At 33.2% G+C, this 24,034-nt stretch overlaps 3 protein-coding genes and 6 non-coding genes across 10 annotated transcripts; 8 read left to right on the top strand and 1 right to left on the bottom strand.

The window, feature by feature from the left end:
- Positions 1–926: 926 nt before the first annotated feature.
- Positions 927–3,603, top strand: LOC114715232 (60S ribosomal protein L32-1). Its single transcript, XM_028900034.1, has 4 exons — positions 927–1,039; positions 1,190–1,295; positions 2,749–2,930; positions 3,014–3,603. The coding sequence occupies exons 2-4, from the start codon at positions 1,206–1,208 to the stop codon at positions 3,141–3,143; spliced, it is 402 nt and encodes a 133-aa protein (XP_028755867.1). The 5' UTR covers positions 927–1,039; positions 1,190–1,205; the 3' UTR covers positions 3,144–3,603.
- Positions 1,455–1,536, top strand: LOC114715235 (small nucleolar RNA U31b). The gene has a single exon (XR_003737535.1). It is a non-coding gene; the product is annotated as a small nucleolar RNA U31b (small nucleolar RNA).
- On the top strand, positions 1,728–1,803 carry LOC114715236 (small nucleolar RNA U31b). The gene has a single exon (XR_003737536.1). It is a non-coding gene; the product is annotated as a small nucleolar RNA U31b (small nucleolar RNA).
- Positions 1,956–2,031, top strand: LOC114715237 (small nucleolar RNA U31b). The gene has a single exon (XR_003737537.1). It is a non-coding gene; the product is annotated as a small nucleolar RNA U31b (small nucleolar RNA).
- Positions 2,152–2,229, top strand: LOC114715238 (small nucleolar RNA Z195/SNORD33/SNORD32 family). The gene has a single exon (XR_003737538.1). It is a non-coding gene; the product is annotated as a small nucleolar RNA Z195/SNORD33/SNORD32 family (small nucleolar RNA).
- Positions 2,328–2,415, top strand: LOC114715239 (small nucleolar RNA Z196/R39/R59 family). Its single transcript, XR_003737539.1, has one exon. It is a non-coding gene; the product is annotated as a small nucleolar RNA Z196/R39/R59 family (small nucleolar RNA).
- On the top strand, positions 2,468–2,619 carry LOC114715234 (small nucleolar RNA F1/F2/snoR5a). Its single transcript, XR_003737534.1, has one exon. It is a non-coding gene; the product is annotated as a small nucleolar RNA F1/F2/snoR5a (small nucleolar RNA).
- A 1,517-nt stretch (positions 3,604–5,120) lies between the features above and the next one.
- LOC114715167 (nuclear FMR1 interacting protein 2-like) lies at positions 5,121–10,046 on the bottom strand. The gene is made up of 4 exons (XM_028899958.1): positions 9,629–10,046; positions 7,783–9,056; positions 7,569–7,667; positions 5,121–5,492 (listed from the first exon to the last, which is right to left on the bottom strand). Exons 1-3 carry the CDS (start codon positions 9,714–9,716, stop codon positions 7,575–7,577), a joined length of 1,455 nt encoding a protein of 484 aa, XP_028755791.1. The 5' UTR covers positions 9,717–10,046; the 3' UTR covers positions 5,121–5,492; positions 7,569–7,574.
- Positions 10,047–16,328: 6,282 nt separating this feature from the next.
- LOC114715168 (SH3 domain-containing protein 3) lies at positions 16,329–23,130 on the top strand. Of its 2 annotated transcripts, XM_028899959.1 has the most exons (10): positions 16,330–16,562; positions 17,683–17,805; positions 18,400–18,469; positions 18,663–18,808; positions 20,391–20,492; positions 20,748–20,945; positions 21,775–21,837; positions 21,979–22,065; positions 22,247–22,321; positions 22,581–23,130. In XM_028899959.1, the coding sequence occupies exons 1-10, from the start codon at positions 16,503–16,505 to the stop codon at positions 22,698–22,700; spliced, it is 1,044 nt and encodes a 347-aa protein (XP_028755792.1). In that variant the 5' UTR covers positions 16,330–16,502; the 3' UTR covers positions 22,701–23,130. The 2 variants fall into 2 exon arrangements, with proteins under 2 accessions (XP_028755794.1, XP_028755792.1); XM_028899961.1 differs by lacking the exon at positions 18,400–18,469 and having other exon boundaries at positions 16,329–16,562; positions 18,659–18,808.
- The last annotated feature ends 904 nt before the right edge of the window (positions 23,131–24,034 follow it).

Below are 24,034 nucleotides of genomic sequence, written 5' to 3'. Positions count from 1 at the left end.
ATAATTAAAAAATTTCTTTTAAGGGAACAACCTCAAAAATAAAATAATACATAAATTTAATTTAATCTAAAATAATATTTCATTCTCTCGAAAAAATTAGATATATTTCTTGAAATTTTGCAAATAATTATTATGTATTAATTATAAAATAATCATTTATTTATCATATCTTAATCCAAAATTTATTTTATTATGGACTTATGGATTAGGATCTAGTTAATAGGAAATAAACTATTCATATTTTCATGCCAAGTCATTCATAATTTTGAACAATTCTTTTGGACTTCAATTACAAAAACATAATTTGGCCAAACAGAACGGATCAATCGCCACATTGCATAAAACCAAAATGATTGATTATCTCATAATTTAGAACCACTACTTCTCCCAAAATGCCGAAACGATTTTTTTTTTTTTAATTTCTTTTTACATCTCTAATGTGTATTACTCGGGTTTTTGACCTGCTTAGGAAAATTCTTAAACCCACTTGTTTCCTTTTTTGTCATTTCTTTGTAAACAGTACTCTTCCTATTCAAAATATAAGATAAACTTTGTTAAAGGGGTTTGATTTTTTAACAAGATCACATTCATTTTTGTTTAAGCATTTAATAAGTTTTTTTTTTCAATTTTACCCCCTAACATGTATTCTCTTTATTTTTTGATTCATTTACTGTATTTTTTTACTTATTATCTTTATTAATAAAGACATATTTAAAAAAAATACATACCTTTCATATTTATTATTTTAAATTGATTTTAAATAATTTTTTAATAAACGTAAGTAAATAAAATTTATCTTATATTTTGAATGGGAAAGAGTAGATATAGTTTTCGTCAAAAAAATAAAAGAAAAGAAAATTTTTAAAACTGGAGTAGCGGCAGTTCCAAACAGACCCTTAATGGAAAATTTTGACAATTTTCTGAACCCGGGTTAGATGAGAAAACCCTAGCCGCAATTCATGGCTCCACACGCCTATATAAACTGGTCCAAGCTTCTCACGAATTTGAAGCTCCGGGGTGAAGCAAACCCTAATACGAAGTGAGTCTCTGCCTCTCTGCCGTTTTCCTGCCCCACATATCTCCTTTATATCATATTCAACTTGTTCTCCATAGAAATGGAGTTGAGTATGGATTTGTCCCGTCTACATTTTGTTGTCTTAACCTTAATTTTTGTTGTACCCTTTTGAAGAACCAGGTAAGCGAAAATGGCCGTGCCGCTTCTTTCGAAGAAGGTCGTAAAGAAGAGGGTCAAGAAGTTCAAGAGGCCTCAGAGTGATCGCAAGATCTCTGTTAAGGTATCGGAATGTCTTCTCTTGCTTATGGGTGCGGTATCTGTTGGAGATTAGATACTTTGTCCGAGTGACTTGTCGAGATTCTGAGATGGAGCATTGCTCTGCAGCATTCTCTTTTAACTTGTATCGTTTGAATTTGATTTCTTGAAAGTGGATGGGTAAGGACATGATGATAGTTTTGTCGCCCCAGTCTTAATTTGCACCAATGGGTGTAAGATGGTGATTGACATTTTTTATCTGATCCTACCGTTTTGTCCCAACGTTTTTCTAGCCACCGTATTGCCTACGATGTTTCTAAGTTTGTTAGTATCATCCCACCATCCAAAGAAAAGAACCCAAAAAGACCCATCTTTTTGTCAATTTGACTTGAAAGTCCTTTTTTTTCATGCATTCTTTCCTTACCCACTCTCAAATGCTTCGTTAGGTTTTGGGATGGGATGTGAGGATAAGTTTTTGACACCCAGTCTTACCTGCTATTTTGATGCATGGTGAATGATCGACTATCTGATCCCATCAACCGACTATAAAGCACAATTTTTGCTTGTTTAAATGGAGTTACTAAGGTTTGGCTTTTATTAATTATTAATTAAAAATTGATTTATTGGCTGATAAATCATTCATTCATTGAGTCATTTTTTCCTTCATTCATTTTTTTAGTGTAGGGGATTTGATGATAATTTTTGACACCCAGTCTTACGTGCTCTTTTGGTGCACTCTGGTGATATTAATTGTCTGATCCCCGACCATTAGTAAAATGATGCTCTTAACATGTATTCATATGTATTATTGCGTTTTGTATCCTCTTTTTGTTTTTATTTTGCAATTTTTAAATTTGAAACCTCTTCATTGTAATAACGCGAAGAGACATGATGATGTATACCCATCAATTCTGTAGCAGAATGATGAATATCTTACATGCACTACCATCTGATCTCTTGCTAATTCTTTCGTAGTTAGAATATATCTAACAAATTTTCCTAAAATGTTATCCTTCAAGCTTTTCCTCTAAATTATTTGTTTTATATCATTGTCTCATGCAACTGATGATGCAAATTTTGTCCAAAATTATGACTGATTTGTGATTATTACACACAAAAATCACCATCTTTCGGCTGAAGTTGCACAACAATTGATTCTGGTTTTTTGTTTTGATTTCATGTTTCAATATCACTTGTGTTTGCCCATGGTATCTGATGTCCAGACTTTTGGATATCCCTGTATCTGGACATTTCGTTTAGAGGGCATATAGAGATTTTTTACAGGCCTTGCGACACAGTTTGCTTGCTTATAATCTCAGCTTACTGTTACTATATACCTGTGAACATATTTGTAAAAAGTAATGTGAAAAGTTAATCAATATGCCACCTTTGGTTAGCTTCAGTCATGATTGTGCGTTTTGGAGTCTGCCTCTTGAGCTGTTATCTAAACTCTCTTCTGTGAAATCCTTTTGCAACAGGAAAACTGGCGCAGGCCGAAGGGTATTGACTCACGTGTCAGGAGGAAGTTCAAAGGATGCACGTTGATGCCAAACATTGGTTATGGTTCAGACAAGAAGACTCGGCACTATCTCCCAAACGGTTTCAAGAAATTTGTTGTGAACAACATCAAAGAGTTGGAACTACTCATGATGCACAACAGGTGATGGCAGTTCATTGCACCGTTATTTTTGTAATGTTTGGCAATGCAGTAGATACTGATTCGATTCAATTTCTCTTATTCAGGACTTACTGTGCTGAGATTGCTCACAACGTGTCCACACGGAAGAGAAAGGAAATAGTTGAGAGAGCTGCCCAACTTGATGTTGTTGTGACCAACAGAACAGCCAGACTACGCAGCCAGGAGGATGAATAGACTATTTTGCATCTTGTATTGACGCTTTGAAACCTACCTGAATTGTGGATTTTCATCAATTTCGTTTCCGGCGATTGTAGCATGCAAAGTATACGTTATGATAATTATTTGAATTACTCTATGGTCGACTTGATGTCCAAATTTTCTCATGGAACACCGAATTATGTATAACCGCAAGATAGAACTCTGCAGAGAGTTGCCAATTAAGGCAGCCGTTGAAGAAGAGGCTGCGAACTAAATTTCTTTTAGTGCTGCGAAGATGGCCTGATTTGGCAACTGGTTGGCTTGACTTCCAATCCGCAGCACCCTGACGGCCTCACCTAAGTTGCTGGGGAAAGTATAAATATATGACAGCGAGTTTCAATACCCCGTGATAATATACTTTTTATGATTATGTTGTCTTTTTTGTAATTATATAGTCAATAATGATTAATCAACTGAAGTTTGTCGGTGACCAAAAGATGAGTTTGATTTTGATCCTTGTCATTTTTTCTTGACCCTCCTTGGTATTGCTTTTGATATAACAAAGCAAGGGCAAGGTGAATCTTGAGTCAAAACCAAACAAGGAAAATCCTAACTGATGCTGCGTAACTCTTTCAAAACAGACTCTAATGCATAGCGAACGAACATCAGGGCCGAAGACTGTCTTAAGTCATAACTAAGGAAATGTGAGTTGAGAAAACCCTTTTTCACATCTCTTTATGCAGAAACCTCCTACAGTAGGGAGTTAAAAAAACTGAAAAGGTGTTGTCCACGATATGATACAGAAGAAAAAGCGTCTCTTGCAATTCAGAAAATAAAACACACTCAGATTTGGTGATAAGATATTAAGATTATAATAAAGTGAGTAGATATTTAAAGTTGAAGTTTTCTCATGACCTTGTACATTCTTTTCTTTTCTTTTTTGGGGTTCAACCTTACATCAAAATTTAATGCTTCATCCGGGAAGATTTTTTCCCCCTTGCATTTGAGAAAAAGGCTGTAAAATGGCCCTTCCCTCTTTAGATGGTTGGACTGTTTGAACTTTGAACCAGGTGACGGTGGATAATTTTCTGATGCATATACATTTCAGTTATATAGCATGTCAATTTTTACTTTATAACTTTTTCATCCTAAAAAGCGAAATGGATGTACGTGAAAAATTGTTTTAATTATGTAAGTATATGTTTTTACTTTTATTTTATAAATGATTTTATGCTTAACAATACGATAAAATACACTATAGTAAAATTTGTTTAATAAATTGGCCTATTAGCTCAGCTGGCTAGAGCATCCTGCTAATAACGAGAAGGTCGCACCTGCATGGGCCATCATGTAATCTTATAATTCGTAAGATTTTAATCATTATAAAAATGAATTGATAATCTCCTTGCCTACTATAGACAAAACTAATATTTCTCCTAAATTAAAAAAGCAACCTAAAGAACGAGGTCCAATCTAGAAATAAAGCATTGGGATGCCTAAAAAACGAAACAAACGACCTTAAAATGCTAAGAATAAGAGTACAAGACAGAGATGATCCTTCCTCCTGCCTTGAATGTGAAGAATGAATCATCCTTCATTCTTTTTCCCGTCCTTCGTCCATGTTCTGATTGTTCTCGTATACAAGAAGCCGTTATAGAGTACAGAAATTCATGCATCCCGACACCGACATTTCCTTCACTATATTCAAGGCTTCTTAAACATATCCGGAGTAATTCACAAGACTAAGCATGTTTGCAGAACTAAAATCTTTTGAAACAAGTGCTTTTTAGAGTTGGTGCAGATTTAGAATTATTAGCCCTTTAAGCCTTGTTTATATGATATGAGCCAAATTTATGAAAAATCCATATGATTTAGAGTTCATACAATTTTGTTAGAACTAAATTCTAGTAACAGCCTAGGGCAAAATCAGATTATTGGACTAATAAAAATATATCAAATCAAATCACAGCATCCATAATTATTGTCAACTGTGGATCTCTGGGACAAAGTAACTAGTTATGCATGAGACTGCACGTAACACAATAATCAATCAATAAATATCAAAATATCCATATGTAAGCGTCTAGGTCGCTGTTGGCCTATTGCTCAACATTATTCAAAAGAGGAACCCAGAAATACAGCCAAAAACCAGGAAATAACGCTACATGCACAAACAAACGCACATGTGGTCCCAAAGACTCGACTTTATTATCACTTACTACAGACTTCACCGTATATAAAAATAAACCTCGTATAGATCTATCTAGGCAGGCCTCTTGCCCTTTACATGTAGATCAAAATATCACAAAATTCTTTGAACACGATCCTCCCAAGTCTGCCCGAGCATTACTCTTGAGATCAGATTCCCTTCTCTAGTCACTGTTTCTGCACAAGAAACCAGACAGAAATCGTCAACTAAAACTAAATTTATCAGGACAAAATGTATATGACATTATTTGAACAGTATCCAATATCAGCATCCACAGAAGGACTCAGAAAATTTATGAATTGATTTATAGACCTCCAGATAATTAGTTTTAAATATCCTATACACAAAACTTCAATGCAGACCACTGTTCCGTCAATCCAGGGCACTCTTGCCTGCAATATAGAATCTAGCTGACAACATCCAACATGACATGCAGGAAAAACATACCGATTATCCACGAGGAAAACCCCAACCGGAAGGGGGGTGAGAACAGGGTGAATTGGTACATTGAACTGTTGTAGGAATTTGAATGACATGAGGATGGGAATATTCGCTCTCCCACAGATGCATTTCCTTCTGTCATTATTTGGTAAATTGTATGCTAAACTATATATTCCTGGGCCTCACATTGCTAGTTTCATCTATTGGATGGCATTTTGTTCATTATAGATATAATCCAGCGTGAGCTATCTCTTCACACTTTCCAAAGTACTGTATATATATGAGAAATAAGGACGCAACACTTAAAGGCCTCACTTGAAAACAACCATCACGAACGATCAAATCATATTTAACCTTCCAAACGCCTAAGCTTCAAATCTCAAATTTACTAAAAGGAATAAAAATGCAAATTCCATTTTTCTACTTATAGAGTACATCTAGTTCTTGTTTCTTCTCTAAAGTCGTATGTCTTGCTGTCACTATTGATTACACTACAAATCTAAACAAAACTAAAGCCAAGCTTGAAGTCAAAAAGCATGAAACAGACAAACAAGGCACGTTGGGCCTTAATCTTTCAGAAATAAAATACATGGTTCCAAGACAAATGAAAAAGAGAAGCTCCACAGAAAACTGATCGTGGTTGGTCTCAGAAACAATATTACAAGTGTACTAAGAAAAATCAATGTACATTTACCAACAACCGTAGACAACATGTACAAAACTAAACAACATTCTGGGTCACTAATCTAAATCAAAAGACAGTGGGTTTTCTGCCTTGTTATTTTGTCAGCCCTTTTAGTGTGAGTGCATTTAGAAACTCACCAAACCAACATTTACTACTTATTACTAGACTAACTAAACATTTAAACAGAACAGGTGAAAAGACAATGTTAATTCCTAATTAATAATACCCATCCAGAATGATTGCACATTCGCTTAGCAGCCATAAAAGAAAACGTTCCTGCATAGCACACTGATGTGAAGTTCAGAGAAAAGTTCTATTAACCTTCCTCTATTGTCACTTTCCTCCAATAAAACAGGATGGTTAAGTTAAAAATAAAAAGGTAACACCCAGTGAAAGCCAGTGAGAGAGCCCGAGTGATGAATGCATATACAACATTGCTCTTTCCCAGAAATTTGAAAAAGAAAAGGACATAAATTCCCCATACGAAACTAAAAATTAACTAAGAATAAAAAATAGCCTTTCGACATATTTAACTTAAAATCATGCCTTCCCAGTGCTACATGCTATTTCTTTATGCGCTTGATCATAATAAGGCATTCAAGAGAATGCCTAATAGGGATTTTCATCTAGAGCTATATCTATTCTTAACATTCAAGAACAATCACAATAGATTAGGTGATGCCAAGATAGATTTCATATCATTAAACACTTCAACAAATGGCAGATAAGAACTTTAAGGTGACATGGCCTAAACTGAAAAAGTTTTAGCCATAGTAGAGTCAGTTCCACCACCATAAGATTCATTAATCCTGCCTAACAGTAACAAGCTACATGAAGAACATAGATGAAAATTAAAACAAAAGATGCCACCTCATAGGAGCATAAAATTCAGATAAGCAATAAATAATGAATTAAAAAACAGTCAAACCTCTGTTTTATAACCTTGATCCATTATACAAAACAAAGACCCCAACCAAACCAATTGAAAACAGTGCAACAAAAGAAGCTAATAAAAAACAAATAAACTGGCAGGAAACATTGATTATTGTGATATCTTTGCAAGTAAAACTTTTGAAGACAGGTAGTTCGAAAAAAATTGAATTTCAGTAGCAAAATAACTCCCAACCTGGACTTATCTGTTGGAGCCTGACAGTATTTCAAACAATCCACAACAATTCAACCAAGAGGTCTTTTGCGCCACACGTGGAGCTGATACCAGTTGAGGCTGCATACCAGTACAGAAAATTTAAAAAAAAAAAAAAAGTTCAGCTTAACTCCAATAATTTTTTTAAATATATAAATTATAAAGCGCCTGATAAAACTTACAACCATATTGATACCTGATTTCCAGAGCATCGTAGAGTCTCAGAACCTTTAGTATGGTCAGAATCTTTAGTAGATTCAGTGACAGGAGTAGGATTTTCAGATACTGAAGCTGATACTTTACTACTGTGTTCTGTTGGCGGAGATTCCACCAAATCTGGCGTTGCAACATGCTGATCAGGCATAGGAAAAACTTTATCCTCATGTTTCTTCATGGCAAGATCCACTGCTGCCACTTGAGAGACTGTTGACTCCTCCAGTGAAGCAGTTACATTATCACTGCTTTTCACCTCACTCGGAGGGGGCACTTCCTTTACTGAATTAACACAAGGTTCCAGAACCAAATTACTAGTCTCCTTGACTGCAGTATTTTTAGAAATTGCGGGAATTTTGGTGGGTAGAGAATCAACAGGAAATGCTAAATCTTCAGATGTGATTGCCATTTGTTTTGAATTATGGGGCTCACCCTTTGAGTTGTTCCCATCGAGGGACTCAACATTTGAAGTACCACTAGGATTTCCACTCCCATAACGTGATTCCTTGGCAGATTCAACATGATCAACCCTTTCATTTATTTTATCAGAACTCTCCTCATATTCTAAATCACTCACCATCTTAACAGCACTAACTTCCTGCTCTCCTACTAATTCTGAAGTATAATTGACATGTGCAACACTATCATTTATTCTATCAGAACTCTTCTCAGGTTCCAAAGCACTGTCAATCTTAACTATAGCTTCATGGCCTCCAGCTGCTTCTGCGCTAGAATCAACAGGATAAGTTAAATCTTCAGATGTAACTGCCTTTTGTTTTGAATTGTAGAGCTCATCCTTTGAGTTTGTTTCATTGAGGAATTCATCACTCACAGTACCATAAGAGTTTCCATGCCCATCAAGTGATTCCTTAAGAGACTTGTCATTCTTAGCCCTGTCATCTACTCGATCAGAGCTCTTCTCAAATTTCAAATCATTTTCTATCTTAACAATACCAACCTCCTGTCCTCCAACTACTTCTGCATTAGTAATATCACCAGGGACTTCTTCCATGGGCTTAATGTCACAAGCAGATGGATGAGGAACTGGTCGATCTCCTTCCTCCACTTCTTCACTCCCTTCATTAAATGGGTGATGATGATGATCGCCGTGATGATGATGGTCCCCATGATGATGATGGTCCCTGTGATGATGATGGCCGTCATGATGATGATGGTCGCTGTGATGATGATATGCAGGAGAACTACCCTCCCCACCATCACTTCCTTTCTCATCTTGTGACTTCAAGTCATCACTTCCTGATATTTGTTATTAGATCAATCAGACCAATATCAAGCAAAAACAACTGAATTAACTAATAACCAGTAAATCAACTAGCCCAAACACAATAATCAATCGTTAAATTCGATGATACATATAGCCCACCTAGTGCAAGGGAAAAGACAGGCAAGATGCATATTCTGAGGAATCCCAAACAAGTTGATACAAAACAAGAAGAACAACTACCCGTCTATGATCCATCCCATTCACTAAAAGATCAAGAAGTATTAAAAAATAGATATAATCAATAGTTGAAAACGCACATACAGCATAATCGAATTTGAGTGAAAAGACAGTAAAGCCGCATATTCCAGGGAATCCCAATTAAGCATATATAAAAGCAAGAAGAATCAAAAGATACCCATCTAAAAGCAAGAAGAATCAAAAGATACCCATCTATCCAAATTGACCCAAAACGACTTGAGCCCCCCAAAAAAAAAAAAAACAATAACAGATATAATCAGCAATTGAAAAGGATGCTTGGCTGACTAATTGCTAGTAGTTTATGCATTAATAATGTTTGGTACCGGACTCCATCAAGCAAAATTACCTTGGGGATTATTAGACGATGGGTTTATGTCGGCCTCCTTTTCCTTCTTTTTCTTGGCAGCTTTTCTCTTCTTAGAACCTGAAGGCATGATTGGCCCCCTCTGTCCCGGCACACACAACGAATCTAAACCCCTATCTCTCTCTTACTTTCCGCGTGGAAAGGATTAAGATAGATTCGTACGGCTAAAAACACAAGAGAAATTTCCACCCAAAAGAAAACACGAGAGAAATAGAATCTACAGCGATCTTCCCTACGAATCGTCGGAACCCCAGATGAAGTAGTAACAGGATGAGAAGGAGAGTGAAGTCGTCCTCTTCTCCTTCCCTAGCGACGCTTCGCCTCTGCTAACTACGCTATCAAGTACCCATCAAATACAGAAATGCAGTGGGACTCCGTGAGGGCTTTTTTATTTTTTCGTTTTTTTTTTTTCCTTTTTGGGTTTTTATCACCCAGACAGCTAACTATATACTCCTCCGTTCCTTATTATAAGAGACATTTGATGCTTATGTCATGTTTCTATATATAAGAGACACTTAAAAGTTGTCTCTACTTTTTTGTGTTGATTTCCTATTTTACCCATATTTATTATCTCTAACTCACACTCTCTCTCTCCTTCCTACTTCTCTTTCTTTTAATAATTTACCATTGTTCTCTCTCCTTATTAATGAGGGTATTTTTGGAAAAAAAATTATGCTTTTTACACATTGATTGTTCTTAACTAATTTTAACTATTTTTTTTATCAACGTAATTCGGTTATTCGTCTCTTATAATAAGGAACGGAGGGAGTATTAGATAATGATTATTACCCGGAAGCAGCGTCTGAAGGCAGGTGTCATGAGTCTAGGATCGTGTCTAAAAATTTCAATCTTGGATTCCATGGGTAGGCCAGGCAATGACTTTTAACAATTTTTTTCTTACAACTACCCTATAGTAGTTCTCAACTTTGTCCTCCATTACATGTTTTTTAAATAGTTTTAATATTGTCAGTTGAAAAAACACAGTTCTAATTTAAATTTAGAAAAATTACTCACAGATCTTAAGCAAAAGGAAAAAAAAAAAAAAAAGTAAGTCCCTCAATTCTGATTTAATATTTAGAAGTCAAAATTTTTTATTTACAAATCGAAAAATTAATATAAAATAAAATTAGGGAAACTTAAATATATATATATATCTAATTTTCTCTCCAGGACCTATGAGTAATTTTCCATTATTTTTTATTATGAAATCACTATTTGTTAAAATTAATCAGAAAAACAATTTATATTTTTATACATGATTTGATATTTAGTATTTGGTAGTTAGTATTATTGCATCAAACTCAGGTATTGTTAGTCTAAATAAGAGCAGCTCTCTCATCAACATCTTTTGAGTTTTACGTAAATACAAATTCTAGATCTTATATTTAAGTTATTATAATTCCTTCCATATATACTTGTTGGTTATTTATAATTTTCAATCTTAAAAAAATATGATCTGTTGATTTCGTTTCTTGTAATGTGTAATTTATTATTCTAATATGGGATTTAAGTATATTATGAAGCTTGAGATCTATATTGTGAATAATACAATTTTATATGTTAATTTATTAATATTAATATTATTTCACCATCTCCTATTTATTATTAATTTACACTTATCATCAGAATAATTTAGAACATCTAAATGTATTCAATATAAATTTTAATTTTTCAATAAAAATATAAATTTAATTTTTAATAAAAAATTAATCACTTAAATTGATTAAATATTTTTATCTCAAGGGGAGATAACATATGTTATTTTTTAAAAATTAGTTGTTTGCATCCAAATTTTTTTGTAAATATAAATAATTAAATCAATAAAAATATCAATTCTAGATTACTATATTATTGAGTGGAGCAGGATAGGAAATGGCTTATTTTCAATTTTTTTAAATAATCATAATAATAATTATTCTGTTGAATCCTTTTGGGTTTGGAAATTATTGGGGAAATTAATAAGTGGCTATAACGGTAGATTCTGGTGGCAGGAAGGAGAGAGGTCAGGAATCTGCCAACTCAGCCTGTCTCCGTGGAGGTGCATTCATGTGATGTTATTGATTCCTTGTTGTGATGTCTCAAAGCCGCAAAGGAACTTGCCGACAAGCAAAATTTATAAAATATGCAGGAAAAAAAATCATTTTGTGGTTGTTTACATTTTTTCTCAACTTTTAATTTAGTACTTATATTTTTCTCTTTATTTCTTAAATTATTTTATTTAATTTTATTAGCGTCGTTAGACTTGCAACTTCACATTAAAAAGTGCCACAAAGGATTTAACAAAAAAGAAATATATAAATACCAAGTTATAATAAAAATATATAAATTCGTACAAAATGGTTTTTTCCTTTCCTGATTAACAAGCGAGTGTGAATTCTATATATTTTTAGTAGTTTGTTATTATTTCTCTATGCGTATGTGTATAGACAGTGATTGACAATTGCACAGTTTTCAAATTAAATTAATTCTTTTGATATAACTTGTTTCACAATTAAAGATTGATTCTTGTAAATTAATTTTTAAGTAATTTACCTGTTAATAGTTGTATTTTTTTGGCAAAAATTATGCAAATTCATTATAATAATGTGGGACCACATTATTCTTTTATTTTTTTTGGAAAAAAACAAGGCCACACCCAAGGTTGTTAAAGAACCATGCATGAAGAAATTAAACTAGTAAAGATCAGACAGTGAAATGTATTTACAAGGTTGTTAAAGAATTAGAATCTAGCATCAAAACTACGTTGAAAACGATTGAATCTCTTTTGGTGAAGTTTCCTTGATGTTGTTGAGGGAGTGAATCAAGGAGTATTCAATTTGAATCATATGCGTTGCATCAATTGAATCATACTAGGTGTCAATTTGATTGTACTGTTTCGATACTTAATATAAAACTTATTTAACTAATTTGATTTATTAAAAAAATTAGGTAAGTTACTTAATCATGAGAAATATGATATAGTTTTCCTGAAAATATTATAATAATCTTTGTCAATACTTACCTCTCTTTTCTACTTGATTATGGTTGAGAAAGTATCAACAAGGATAACTGAGAAAAAATTGATAAATATGGTAACTAAGTTTTATATCTAAGATCAAAATCAACTGAATAATTAAGTCTTGTATTAATGATTGGATGAGTATCTTTCTTCCTAGCAAAAATTTAAGCTAAGATCTTTATGTGACTATACATCCATCTTATCCATGTTTGAAGGGGATTTGACAATTTACTTATTTTTAAGTAATTTTACGATTTACGAGATAAATATATGAGAGAAATTTTATCTCATGAAATGCAAAAAAAAAAAAAAAGAAGCCTTTTTTAAATGATTATAAGCATTTGTCAGCCACGCAAATAGGCAGTGATCAAGAATCACTTTTTTTTTTTTTTAATGTTAGGCACATGTATTTTTTTTTATTGGAGTTAATCCTTATAACATCCCAACTTAACAACATACAGACTTAGTATTCCAAAGAAAAAAAAAATCTAAGCTTCATTAAGGCTTAGGGCTAAGTACTAGGGCTTGGCGATCAAGAATTTGACCTTTTTTCTCGTTATGTTTAGATTTTTTTTTTAATACTAAGCCTACACGTTGTCAAATTGAGGTGTTATGACCTTATTTAAGGCATTATTAGATATTAAATGTAAATATTTTTTAATAAGAATTCAAAGTGTAATTTATTATATTTTTTTCTCAAGAAATCGGCCTCTTCTATCATAGAATTTGGCTTATTAACGCCATTACTATTAGAGTTGGTAATATAGGTTGAACTCACGGGTTCAACTAGCCAAAAATAGCCGGTTGGGGTCGGCCAAAAGCCAACCTGCTTGTAAACAAGTCTTTTGAATCCGTATCGCCAATAGAGCCGGGAATCAGGGCCGGCCCTTCAGGACTTAAATTTTAAAAATATCCCAATTTGCTAGGCCCGGCCCTTAAGCTACAGGGCCAGGGCCGGCCCGCGGGCTTTTGGCCCGTTTAAGAAAAAATACTATTTTTTATATTTATCATATTTTTTTTATAAAAATATAAAAATAAACCAATGAAATTATTAATAAAAGACATAAATATGAATAAAATTAAGTCACAAATATAAAATATTATCATATATAAATATTCATCAACATCTAAGAACATCTAAAACATTCATTAACAATATAACAATATCTAAAAGTTTTATCTATAATGCAATTGTGCAATAAATAAACACTATCATTAATCTTTTGAAACTTCATCATCACTATAATTAATTATATTTCTTCATAAGTATGCTTTTCTTTCATAACAAAAATATCAAGTTTTTCTTCTTTATAATAATTTTATTTTTAAATTTTGCAATCTAACTATTATTTTACTTTAATGTGAGAAATATTGTTGTTGAAACTCATGAATTTCTAATTCAAATTATAGAATCACAAGTTATATAAGTATAAAAATATTCTATTATCAAATATATATATAGTTTAAAAATATCAACGCATATAATATAAATCAAATCATTATTAAAGTCCAAATTAACCCATTTTTTAAAAATTTAATTGGATAAATTATTGTCTAAAACTAAATTTAATTTTAAAATGATAATAATAACTAAATATTTGAAATATTATTAACAATGTAAAAAATTAGTAACATTAATATTATATAAAAAAATTTAAAAAATAAAAAAATTATAAAAGGGCTTAAAAGGGCCGGCCCTTTTAAGCCCTCGGCCCTCCAGGGCTTATTTCTCATTTTAAGAGAAAAATATCAAGCTTGGCCCGTTTTCCCAGCTCTAATCGCCAAGCCCGCAACTTACTGCGGGTTAGCCCGCCAACCTATTGGCTAACCTGCATATATTTTTTTTAATTTTTTAATTGTTATAGTTATATTACTATATATTATATCCTATCTAAACAATTAAGAAAATACCTATATAATTTATTTGGTATTTTCAATTAAATATTTTAAAGAAAAACCAAAAACTTATTATTATTTTTGGATATGGTATAAGAAAAAAAAATTAAAAAGTAAGAAAAATTTCAAAAATAAATAAATAAATAAATAAGCGTTGGCAGGCTAACCTATCAACTCACATTAGTGGCTATTTTCAAACAAACCTTTTCAACCTGACTCATATAGGTTCAACCTATCACAGGCCAACCCGTAACCCGCATTTGTCTGAATAAGACCACATCTACCCAATAAAAAAGGTGCGAAATCTAATAATAGGTGTTGGGCTGGGCAAGATGAATCTTACCATGCTGAGGTTTCGTATGGGTCGAAGTCAGACAAATCATGATCATGGGCTCGATCCTTGCGAGATCACACGTTGCAATAAAGCATGTGTTGGGACAATTGGTGAGTGGGCTTGCACCAAGGCCTAACAGGATCCTAAGTGAGGTTGCAAAAGACTGGTTTTTTTATAACATAACGAATCAATAATCAAATTTTTAATAACAGAGGTGTTTGCATATAAAACAATACCCTAAACAGAATTGATCTCCTTACCATCAATATAAATATTTTGAAGGAAATTTGGAGCTAGTATATACTCTGAATATTTGTGAGCTCATTGGTGTTCAAATGCAAGTGTTAGGAGTGACTGATGGGAAGGCCAACATCTTATCTTGAGGGTTGTTTGGATAGAATCAAAATCATAATTTTAAAAGTAATTTTATGATATACGAAATAAATAAATATGTGAAAGAGTTCATTTTAATTTGCGAAAAAGTATTTTTAAAAAGTAATTTTCTTATCTCCAAATACCCTTTTAATAAAGCCGTTCATACTTGAATGTTTTAGAGTAAGCATGATTCGAGCAAAGGTACTTCACAATCAGATCATTTCAAAACAAAAGCATTTTCACTCGCTTGTGTTGAGGGGATTAATCATTTAGACGGTTTTCCATTGTAAAGAAAAATTTCATAAATTCAATATTTTTCAGAAAATTTTTACTCATCAACCTTCTTATAATAGTAACTGGCAAAAAAAAAAAAAGCTTCTTATAATAATATTGTATTACTCCTCCAATCCTAATATAAGACCCATTTAACTAATTTGATTATATTAGGAAAGTTAGGTAAGTTAGTTAATTATAAAAATATAACATATTTTTCCTAAAACACCATAATAATCTTTCTTAATACTCCTCTTTCTTCTACTTGATTATGATTGAGGGAGTATCCATAGAAGTAATTTAGAAAAAATTGATAAATATGATAAATAGATCTTATATTTAAGACTAAAACGCTCGACAATTGGGTCTTATATTAAGGACCATAAGAGTATAAATTAATCTTTATTAAGATATTGATATTTTTTATTACCGTCTTTTTTTTCCCACATCAATTATTTTTTACACAACAATATTTCAATAATTTTTTAGAAATTAAAATTTAGCTGAAAAAACATAAATTATATTATGGCTTCTTACATTAAAATTCAGATAAAATAAATAAATTGGAATTCAAAATTTTTTCTTTTATTTTAAATTTAATAACTATTTCATTATATATGGCAACTTGATGAAAATGTAGAATAACATTTTTTTAAAATTGCGTAAAATAACATTTCACCTTCCTGAGAATTTAATTTTCAAATTGATATTCATTTTTGGCGATATGAAATTAATTTTAATAATTTATTATTCATATGTGAAGGAGAGCTGGAAAAAGGGAGAAGAAGAGATACTATGCGCTAGGCATGTAAGTGTATGTATACATGGAAAAGTTTGACATTTCTGTCGCAGTGGATCTGAGATAGCTCCACTTTCTAATCTAAATCCAAGTTCATATTGCCGTAGTTTGACCTGCCAAAATCTGTAACTCGCTTCCTTTTCTCTGTAATTGCCGTGGGAAGAGAGCATAGGCGGTAGCCATGGACGCTTTGAGGAGACAAGCCAGCAAGTTCAAAGAGCAAGTAGCCAAACAACAGCAGGTAGTATTTAGTGCCCTGATTCCTTTATGCTCCGTCTTGCTAGCATTCTGATGATGAAGCATATATTATGCATTTTGAGAAGGAGAGAAAAAATTGATTTTTTCAACTTTTTGGCGTTCTGCCATATGTTTCTTCCGAATCTTGGGTTCAGATTTTTTACTCTGACAAGCCTGAATTTGCATCGAGCTGTGTAATGGTTTGATAAAATTTGATGAATTTGAGCATTTAAATTCTTTACTTATTTTAAATGTTTTGGAAAAGCATTTGAAGATGGGTTACAGATATTCTATGGAAGGAAAGAAATTGGGAGTTTGAATTGGGTGTGTTCTTGCCATCTTTTTCTTCCCACCTAGTGGTTCCGGAACAATAAGGGACGCAAGATTTGCCTTTATCTTGCAATTTATGAGAAGTTGACGAGTTTCAGCATTTAAATTCCTGTTTTTTATTCTAAAGATCTTCAAGAATGCAATGAAGATGGGTTTGTTTGATGCTACTTTAGCGAATTCAACTATAGTTAAGATGCTAAAATTCTGTTTGATCTAAAATTGACTAAGAATGTTTGAAAGAAAGATTTGTTTGATGCTGCCATGGTCAAATAAACTTCAGTGAATGTGCAGAAATTTTTTTGCACATTCTGACCATTATTAAATCACGTTATTGGCAGTGTTTATTAATAGTCCTTTGTGTGGTTATATATCATCTGGTGTGGCCCAATGTTTTTCCCCCTCCTGAAATACTCTGTCATCATGTAAGTTTCTGCTCTCAACACATAATTAAATATTACCTCCAATCCTTAATATTAGAGCTAGATATCTAATTTGGGGATATTAAGGAGATTAGTTAAGTTGGTTATTTGTCACAAATATGTGTTGATCTCCCTAAACTATTCTCTTCAATCATGTGCATTGGATGATAAGAATTATGCCTTGGTGGGAACCCATTGCAATCAATAGGGATATTTTGGGGCAAGAGAAGAAATAAAGTAGATTGAGGTCTAATATTTAGGACCAAAACCAATCCTTAGCTAGCTCTTATATTAAGGACCCAAAGTAGTACTTTTTGGCATGGCCATCTGTACCTTATTTGCTGTGGGATTTAATTTAATTTGTTTCTCTCTCAGGCTGTGATAAAGCAGTTCAGCACCAGCGGTTATGAGAGTTCAGATGTCATGGTCATTGATGAGGTCGAAATGCAGAGACATCAACAACTAGAGAAATTGTACAGGTCCACCCGTGCAGGAAAGGTATAGTGTTTTCTGTTTGCTGTTTTCCATGGTTAGATTGATCATCAACTAGATTTACTTTGGTTCCTGAAGTAAGAAAATAGTTTATTACTTTAGGAATTAAAATAGCATGTAATGTTCATGTTAAGAACTTCTATCCATGGTGTTTTATGAGTTGAGGGTCACATGAGTGAGCAACAAATGGCCAGCTTAATTAATCCATGTTAGTATGTCTAGCTTGGCTCTGGTGCGCTATTGAGGAATTTCAAAGAATGCCTTTCAATAATCATTTTTGAAATTTAAACAGAAATGCTTTTCCCTGTTCATTCAACGAAAAGCATGTTACAGGGATAAAAAGAGAGAATTGGTGACTTCAAGATCAGCCACTTTACCTCGATGATAAAGGAGAATACAGAAAATAATTAACCAAAATCAGAAAAATAATATCTGAAACATATTTCCTACAATAAGGGTTAAGGTAGAGAAGTCAAAGCTGTAGAAGAGACAATGAGATGGACCTGATATTGGGGGCGTGTGTATATTTGTTGGTATTCTATGATGCTATTTTCTGATCCAGGATTTTCTTGATTTGTTTGATGCTATTTTCTGATCCAGGATTTTCAAAGGGAAATTGTCAAAGCAGCAGAGACATTTACGGCAATGGGTTATAAGTATATTGAAGCAGGTGATTTGTTTTTCTCATGTGAATGCAGTTCACACTTAACACTGATGATAATACATACATATATACATATATATTGTGTGTGTGTGTGCGTGCGCGTGCACTTGTGTGTGTTGCAATAAGAAGCCTCTTGCAAATTTGTATAAAGACTAGTGATCTTTCAGCAATTATTATAAACAATCTCCATGGTAGACAGGAACAAAGCTTTCTGAGGATTGCTGTAGATATGGAGCAGAAAACAACAGCGACAACATATTGGCTAAGGCTGCATCAGTATATGGCGATGCTCGCAAACATGTTGAAAAGGAGCAAGAAGAATATAATCGGCTTTTGTCTTCACAGGTTGACGTTTCTCATGTTTTCCATTTGTGCAGTTATTAATCATTAATGAAATTTAAACATGAGTAATTATCAGTTTTTTGTGCGGCTGCATTTAAATATTAAATATTCTTAGCTGTTGATTAGAATCAAATTTTGATTTCTATACTCCCTCTCCCTTTAATTTATGTTGTTTTGTACTAGTGCTCAACTAAGAGATATCACACTTTCAGAATTGTTATATGGTATATTAATTGTCCAGGACTTCAATTCTACAGCACTATCATCTTGACCATGCTGGATTATAGACTAATATATTAATTTGAAGTTTTTACTGGAAAGCAAAGCAAGTTGGGGTTACCAAATTTTGTGTTTCCAGCGCCAAGTGTTGAGCTTGAGCAATTGACTTAGTGTTAGTGATTGGTCCACAGAGTGATAAGGCATTGATACTTGATTTGGATACTATGAAAGGTAGATCTTCAATATGGTAGTGGGGAACATTAAAATTTCCATGTTGCTACTTTAGCTACCTGGCATAGTTTGTTGGATATTGCTGTTGCTCTCTAGTCTTTGCATATGTGAAATCTTCCCCATTCCATCATCACTATGCTTCTGCTTTACCATATTATTTTTAAATTTAGTTCATTTGAGTTGAATCAGACAATGTTTCACATTATTCTGTTGTTAGACAGATCAGGATATATACTAACTAGTTTTGAAGACTAAATTGCCAATTGGCTTCTATAACAATATTAATAGACCTCCTCTCTACTTCCAAAACTGGCATATGCCCTCTCCACTTACCACTTCCCCAGAACTTTTGCAAATTTTCATCACACTCATTCCCACTCATGCCCTCCAACAAGGGTGGAAATCAAAATGGAAAATGATTAAGGCATTTGTAGGCCTTGAAACTAGAGGGAATTTCTGTTTAATTTCTCATATAGGTCCCGTTTGGTAAGGATTGGGATTGGAATTGAAAAAAATATGTCAAGAGAGTGATTAATATGAATGATTACTTGTTACATAGGATTAGACAATCCTATGTAGGTTGGATTGAGGAATACCACCTCTCTCCATAATATTCCCCAATCCCACATATATGGATTTGCCCAATCCCAAATAACAAGTAATTACTCATACTAAACACTCCTTTAACATATTTTTTTAATCTCAATCCCAATCTTTACCCCTCATTTTCAATGCTTTATACCAAACAGGACCATAGATTTTGACTAGAAAACCCCTTATTTTGGTGCTCGAGAGACAGCTTCTTAGCAATTTGATTCTTCAGAATGTTTGTATCACTTTGGTTCAAGAAACTAGGAGAAGTCCTTTGGTAGAAGAAAAATAGAGTATGAATTTCTTCTGGTTCCACCCTTTGGGGTTACTAAAATGATAATGACACAATCTTTAAAGGATAAAAAATTATGTGCAGTCGGAGCGAAATTATGCTCAGGAGCTAAAGCAAGTAGAAAACAACTAGGTTAATGACATTGATAATGACTTCATTTTTTGGACCAATGACTGAAAGAGGATTTCTGCCTCATATCTTTTTCAAATCTATCAGGACAACAGGATGAATCCTATGTTTTTTACTTTCCAGGTCTTGGACCCCTTAAGATCAATGATCCATGGTGCACCTTTGGAGGATGCTCGCCATCTTGGTCAGCGATATAGTCGCATGAGACAAGAAGCAGAGGCACAGGTAAGTCCAAATTTGGAATGATTCCTAGATCTCTACGCTTAATTAGTAGCTTATCTGTGGCATGGGGTGTGCAGTAATTCTTTTTTCTTTTTGGGGCATTCTAGTAACCAGAGATAAAATTTTTATCCCAGAATCTGTTTTTTTTTTTTTTTCTTTGGCCAATACATCAGGCTATGTCAGGCCATCATTTAGACATTGATATTCTTACTTTAAGTTGAGCATTATAACTTGATTTGGTTTTAAAAATTTAATCAGAGGGAGGAGACATCAAGAAGACAGGCACGAGTAAGAGAGGCTCCAACTGCTGAAAATGTTGCAAAACTGCATGCTTCAGAAGCAAAGATGCAGGAGCTAAAAGCAAACATGGCTGTTCTGGGTAAAGAAGCTACTGCTGCCTTAGCTGCTGTGGAGGCACAACAGCAAAGACTGACGTTCCAGAGGCTTGTTGCTATGGTATGCTTACACATGCAACATGATTGATAATATAAATTTGGGCAAATCACCCTCCCCTTCAGTGTTCCTCGGCTTTTTGATGATTACTATCCCCTTCCTCAAACTGAAAAAAGCAAGCTACAAAAAATGCAATTTGGCCACGTACCCTCAGCAAAAGAATTGATGTATTATAACTGAAAATGTAACTTATGAAACACGTATTTCTTAATAATTTTTATGCCAATAGTTATTTTTATTAATTACAATGAACTAAATATATCTATTTTTCGTTACTATATTTATAATAGTGCTCATCTTGATTGACTATTTGTACAGTAAACAAGTTATTAATATGAATTAAATGTTATCTTTTATGAAATAATTCTACCCTTTCTAGATCTAAAGAAGTGGTTAGGCTATGTTTAGAGAAGAACTTGTATAGTTATGTTGAGTTTTGATCATCTAAGTGTCTTTTGGCCAAAATGGGTAAAAATTGTAGCTTATCTTCCGCTTTTTTGGGCTCTCAATCCAACTATCTGCTATATGGTATTATTGGATCAAATTTGAATATTATTAGGTCGAATTGAAAGTAGCTCTTCTAACGTAATTTTTTCTATCCACAAGCTTGCACTCTCAACCTTGTTTTAGGAGAATTGAATCTTTTCCACTTAACGTGAGCACTGTTAGTGTAACTTCTGGTCTTAACAACACCCTCGCCCCCCAAAAGGGGGGTGGTAAAATAGAGTCTAGGGCTGTGTGATTAAGCTGATTGTCATGGAAGGAAGAATAATTTACCCTTACGCTATTATTTTGGATTTTGATTATGTACATTATGTTTATGTATTTGTAGGTTGAAGGGGAAAAAACTTATCATGCAAGAGTTGCAGCCATACTTGGTGAAATTGAAGCCGAGGTGTGAACCGGATTAATCAATCATTTTTTTCTGGGAATATTTATATGATTGTATTACGTCCTTCTTTCTTTTCCTGTTCTTTGAACTGTGTTCATGATCATAATAGCAATAAAATTTCTTCTTGCTGGAACCTTTTTCCAGATGGTTTCAGAGAGACAGAGGAAAGAATCTGCCCCTCCAGTTGTTTCTGAGAATGGCTCCACAAAAACTATGTATTTCTTGGCCGAAGTATGCTGCGTATACCAAATCTTTTCTTTCTCTCTTTGTTTCATCGTTTTGGAAGACGGGGTTGGGGGTACAATACATCCCACATGAGCTTCTTTTAGAGATGGAAGATTGTTCAATTCTAACTCTAGAACAATTATGGGAGAGGAAAAGATAATATGAACCATGCATCATTTGGTTGCAGGTAATGCATCCCTTTAATGCTTCAGCGGAGAAGGAGCTGAGCTTGGCAAAGGGTGACTTTGTTGTTGTGCGAAAGGTAGGTTTTCTTGTCAATGCATATTTAAATGGCCTTGAGGACAAATATTTACTATGATGAGTGATCTCATGGAAAGTTCTCAAGTTGCGCTGGCTTTTCAAAAATGACCAAAAGCAGAGAAAGGAAGTATCAGTATTCTTTCAGGAACCTTATAAATTCATCTAAAAACATTTGCGTTGCCAAGCCTTGTAGTTGAACCACTGAGATACTAACGTGCGTATATCCTGAAAGCGCATTAATAATTCCAAAAATTTAACAGGTGACGGCAACAGGGTGGTCAGAAGGAGAATGCAATGGCAGGGCAGGGTGGTTCCCTTCAGCATATGTTGAGAAACGGCAGAGAATTCCCTCCAACAACTTGCCTGGTGAAGTTTATTAGGTCCTCTGTTGTGTCCTCATGTCTTCTATTACTCATCCCTTTGAGACTTGTATTATTGATTAAAGACGAACAAATAGGGTGGGGATCGTAGAGGAAACTGGAGCTTAGATTCAAGTGTTATTCTTTCTTTCAGTGTCAGTAGTTTGTATGAGGTCTCAAGCTCAGACTTTCACTGTGTCTTGTGTTAAAGCTTGCGTTTTGTAAACATCCCTCTGGGCATTAGAGCCGGCTTCTTCTTAATTGGTTTTTTTTTTTTTTAGGTAATTGATTTCAATACATGTGTATTTATTGATGCTCGTCTCAAACAGCAAACTGAGTTTTTAGGTTTTTGATATCAGGATTATTACTTGAGTGGAGAGAATCTAGTTACTATATGCAGAAAGATGTAGAGATTTGTTATAGATTTATTTAATGAGGAGGTCTATCAAAACTTTTTGCATTTTATTTTACAGCCAATTATTTCAAATTCCCTTGAGGTTTTCAACCTTGAAACATGAGAAAATCAAAATACAAGAAAAAATAGAAGGAAAAAAAAATTCAAATTGATTTTTTCGGATTTCATAGCACGAAATAAGTTATAAATTTTCAGCATTATATTTTCAAAGGGAAAACATATTTCATTTTTGATTAAAAGCTTGATTACCTGATTTTCTAAGATAATAAAAAGTGTACATATAGCCGGCAAAAAAAGAAGAAGAAAGAAGTGTACATGTATTTATTACGCCATGTTTATCATTGAAGACACCTGAAAAAAAGGAAATAGCATTTTTGCAATTAATCTTAATTAATACTACCTCAGGTTTTTAATATAAAATCTCGTTTGATTTTTATTTTGGTTTTAAATATAAGACTTTAATCTACTTTGTTTGATTGTTTCTAATATTTATGTACTCCTCCGGTCCTTATTATAAGACCCAATTTGACTTTTTATTTGGTCCTAATTATAAGACCCTAATCCATTTTGTCTCTTATATTTATGCATTTTTTTCCAAGATAATTCTTCTAATAATGATAGTTTTAGCCAATATACTTAATTAGCAAGGATATTTTAGGAATGACAACACTTATTTATTATAAATAACCAACTTAACTTACTTCCTTAATCTCCCCAAATAAGTCAATTGGGTCTTATAATTAGGACCGGAGGAGTATTAGTTAGTAAGGATATTTTAGGAAAAATAACACATATTTGTGACAAATAACTAACTTAACTTTTTTTTATTAATTTTTTCAGATTAGTTAACTAACTCTTATAATTAAGACCGGAGGTAGTACTTAATATTTTTTGTATATTAACATAAATTTTTATATAATAAAATATTTTATGCATTTTA

Source organism: Neltuma alba, unplaced genomic scaffold (assembly GCF_004799145.2).
Source record: "Neltuma alba isolate B1F8T4 unplaced genomic scaffold, ASM479914v2 tig00011578_pilon, whole genome shotgun sequence".
Taxonomy (NCBI): domain Eukaryota; kingdom Viridiplantae; phylum Streptophyta; class Magnoliopsida; order Fabales; family Fabaceae; genus Neltuma; species Neltuma alba.
Note: the sequence above shows the minus strand (reverse complement) of the source record. Positions and strands in the feature narration are given on the sequence as shown.

Excerpts from the sequence above, each read along its gene's own strand:
- LOC114715232 (XM_028900034.1), top strand. The coding sequence starts at position 1,206 with ATGGCCGTGCCGCTTCTTTCGAAGAAGGTCGTAAAGAAGAGGGTCAAG. Across the intron at positions 1,296-2,748 it reads ATCGCAAGATCTCTGTTAAG|GAAAACTGGCGCAGGCCGAA; the intron begins GTATCGGAATGT and ends CTTTTGCAACAG. Across the intron at positions 2,931-3,013 it reads CTACTCATGATGCACAACAG|GACTTACTGTGCTGAGATTG; the intron begins GTGATGGCAGTT and ends TCTCTTATTCAG.
- LOC114715167 (XM_028899958.1), bottom strand. The coding sequence starts at position 9,716 with ATGCCTTCAGGTTCTAAGAAGAGAAAAGCTGCCAAGAAAAAGAAGGAA. Across the intron at positions 9,057-9,628 it reads ATCGTCTAATAATCCCCAAG|GAAGTGATGACTTGAAGTCA; the intron begins GTAATTTTGCTT and ends AACAAATATCAG. Across the intron at positions 7,668-7,782 it reads TACGATGCTCTGGAAATCAG|CCTCAACTGGTATCAGCTCC; the intron begins GTATCAATATGG and ends ACTGGTATGCAG.
- LOC114715168 (XM_028899959.1), top strand. The coding sequence starts at position 16,503 with ATGGACGCTTTGAGGAGACAAGCCAGCAAGTTCAAAGAGCAAGTAGCC. Across the intron at positions 18,470-18,662 it reads TTATAAGTATATTGAAGCAG|GAACAAAGCTTTCTGAGGAT; the intron begins GTGATTTGTTTT and ends CATGGTAGACAG. Across the intron at positions 22,322-22,580 it reads ACTTTGTTGTTGTGCGAAAG|GTGACGGCAACAGGGTGGTC; the intron begins GTAGGTTTTCTT and ends AAAATTTAACAG.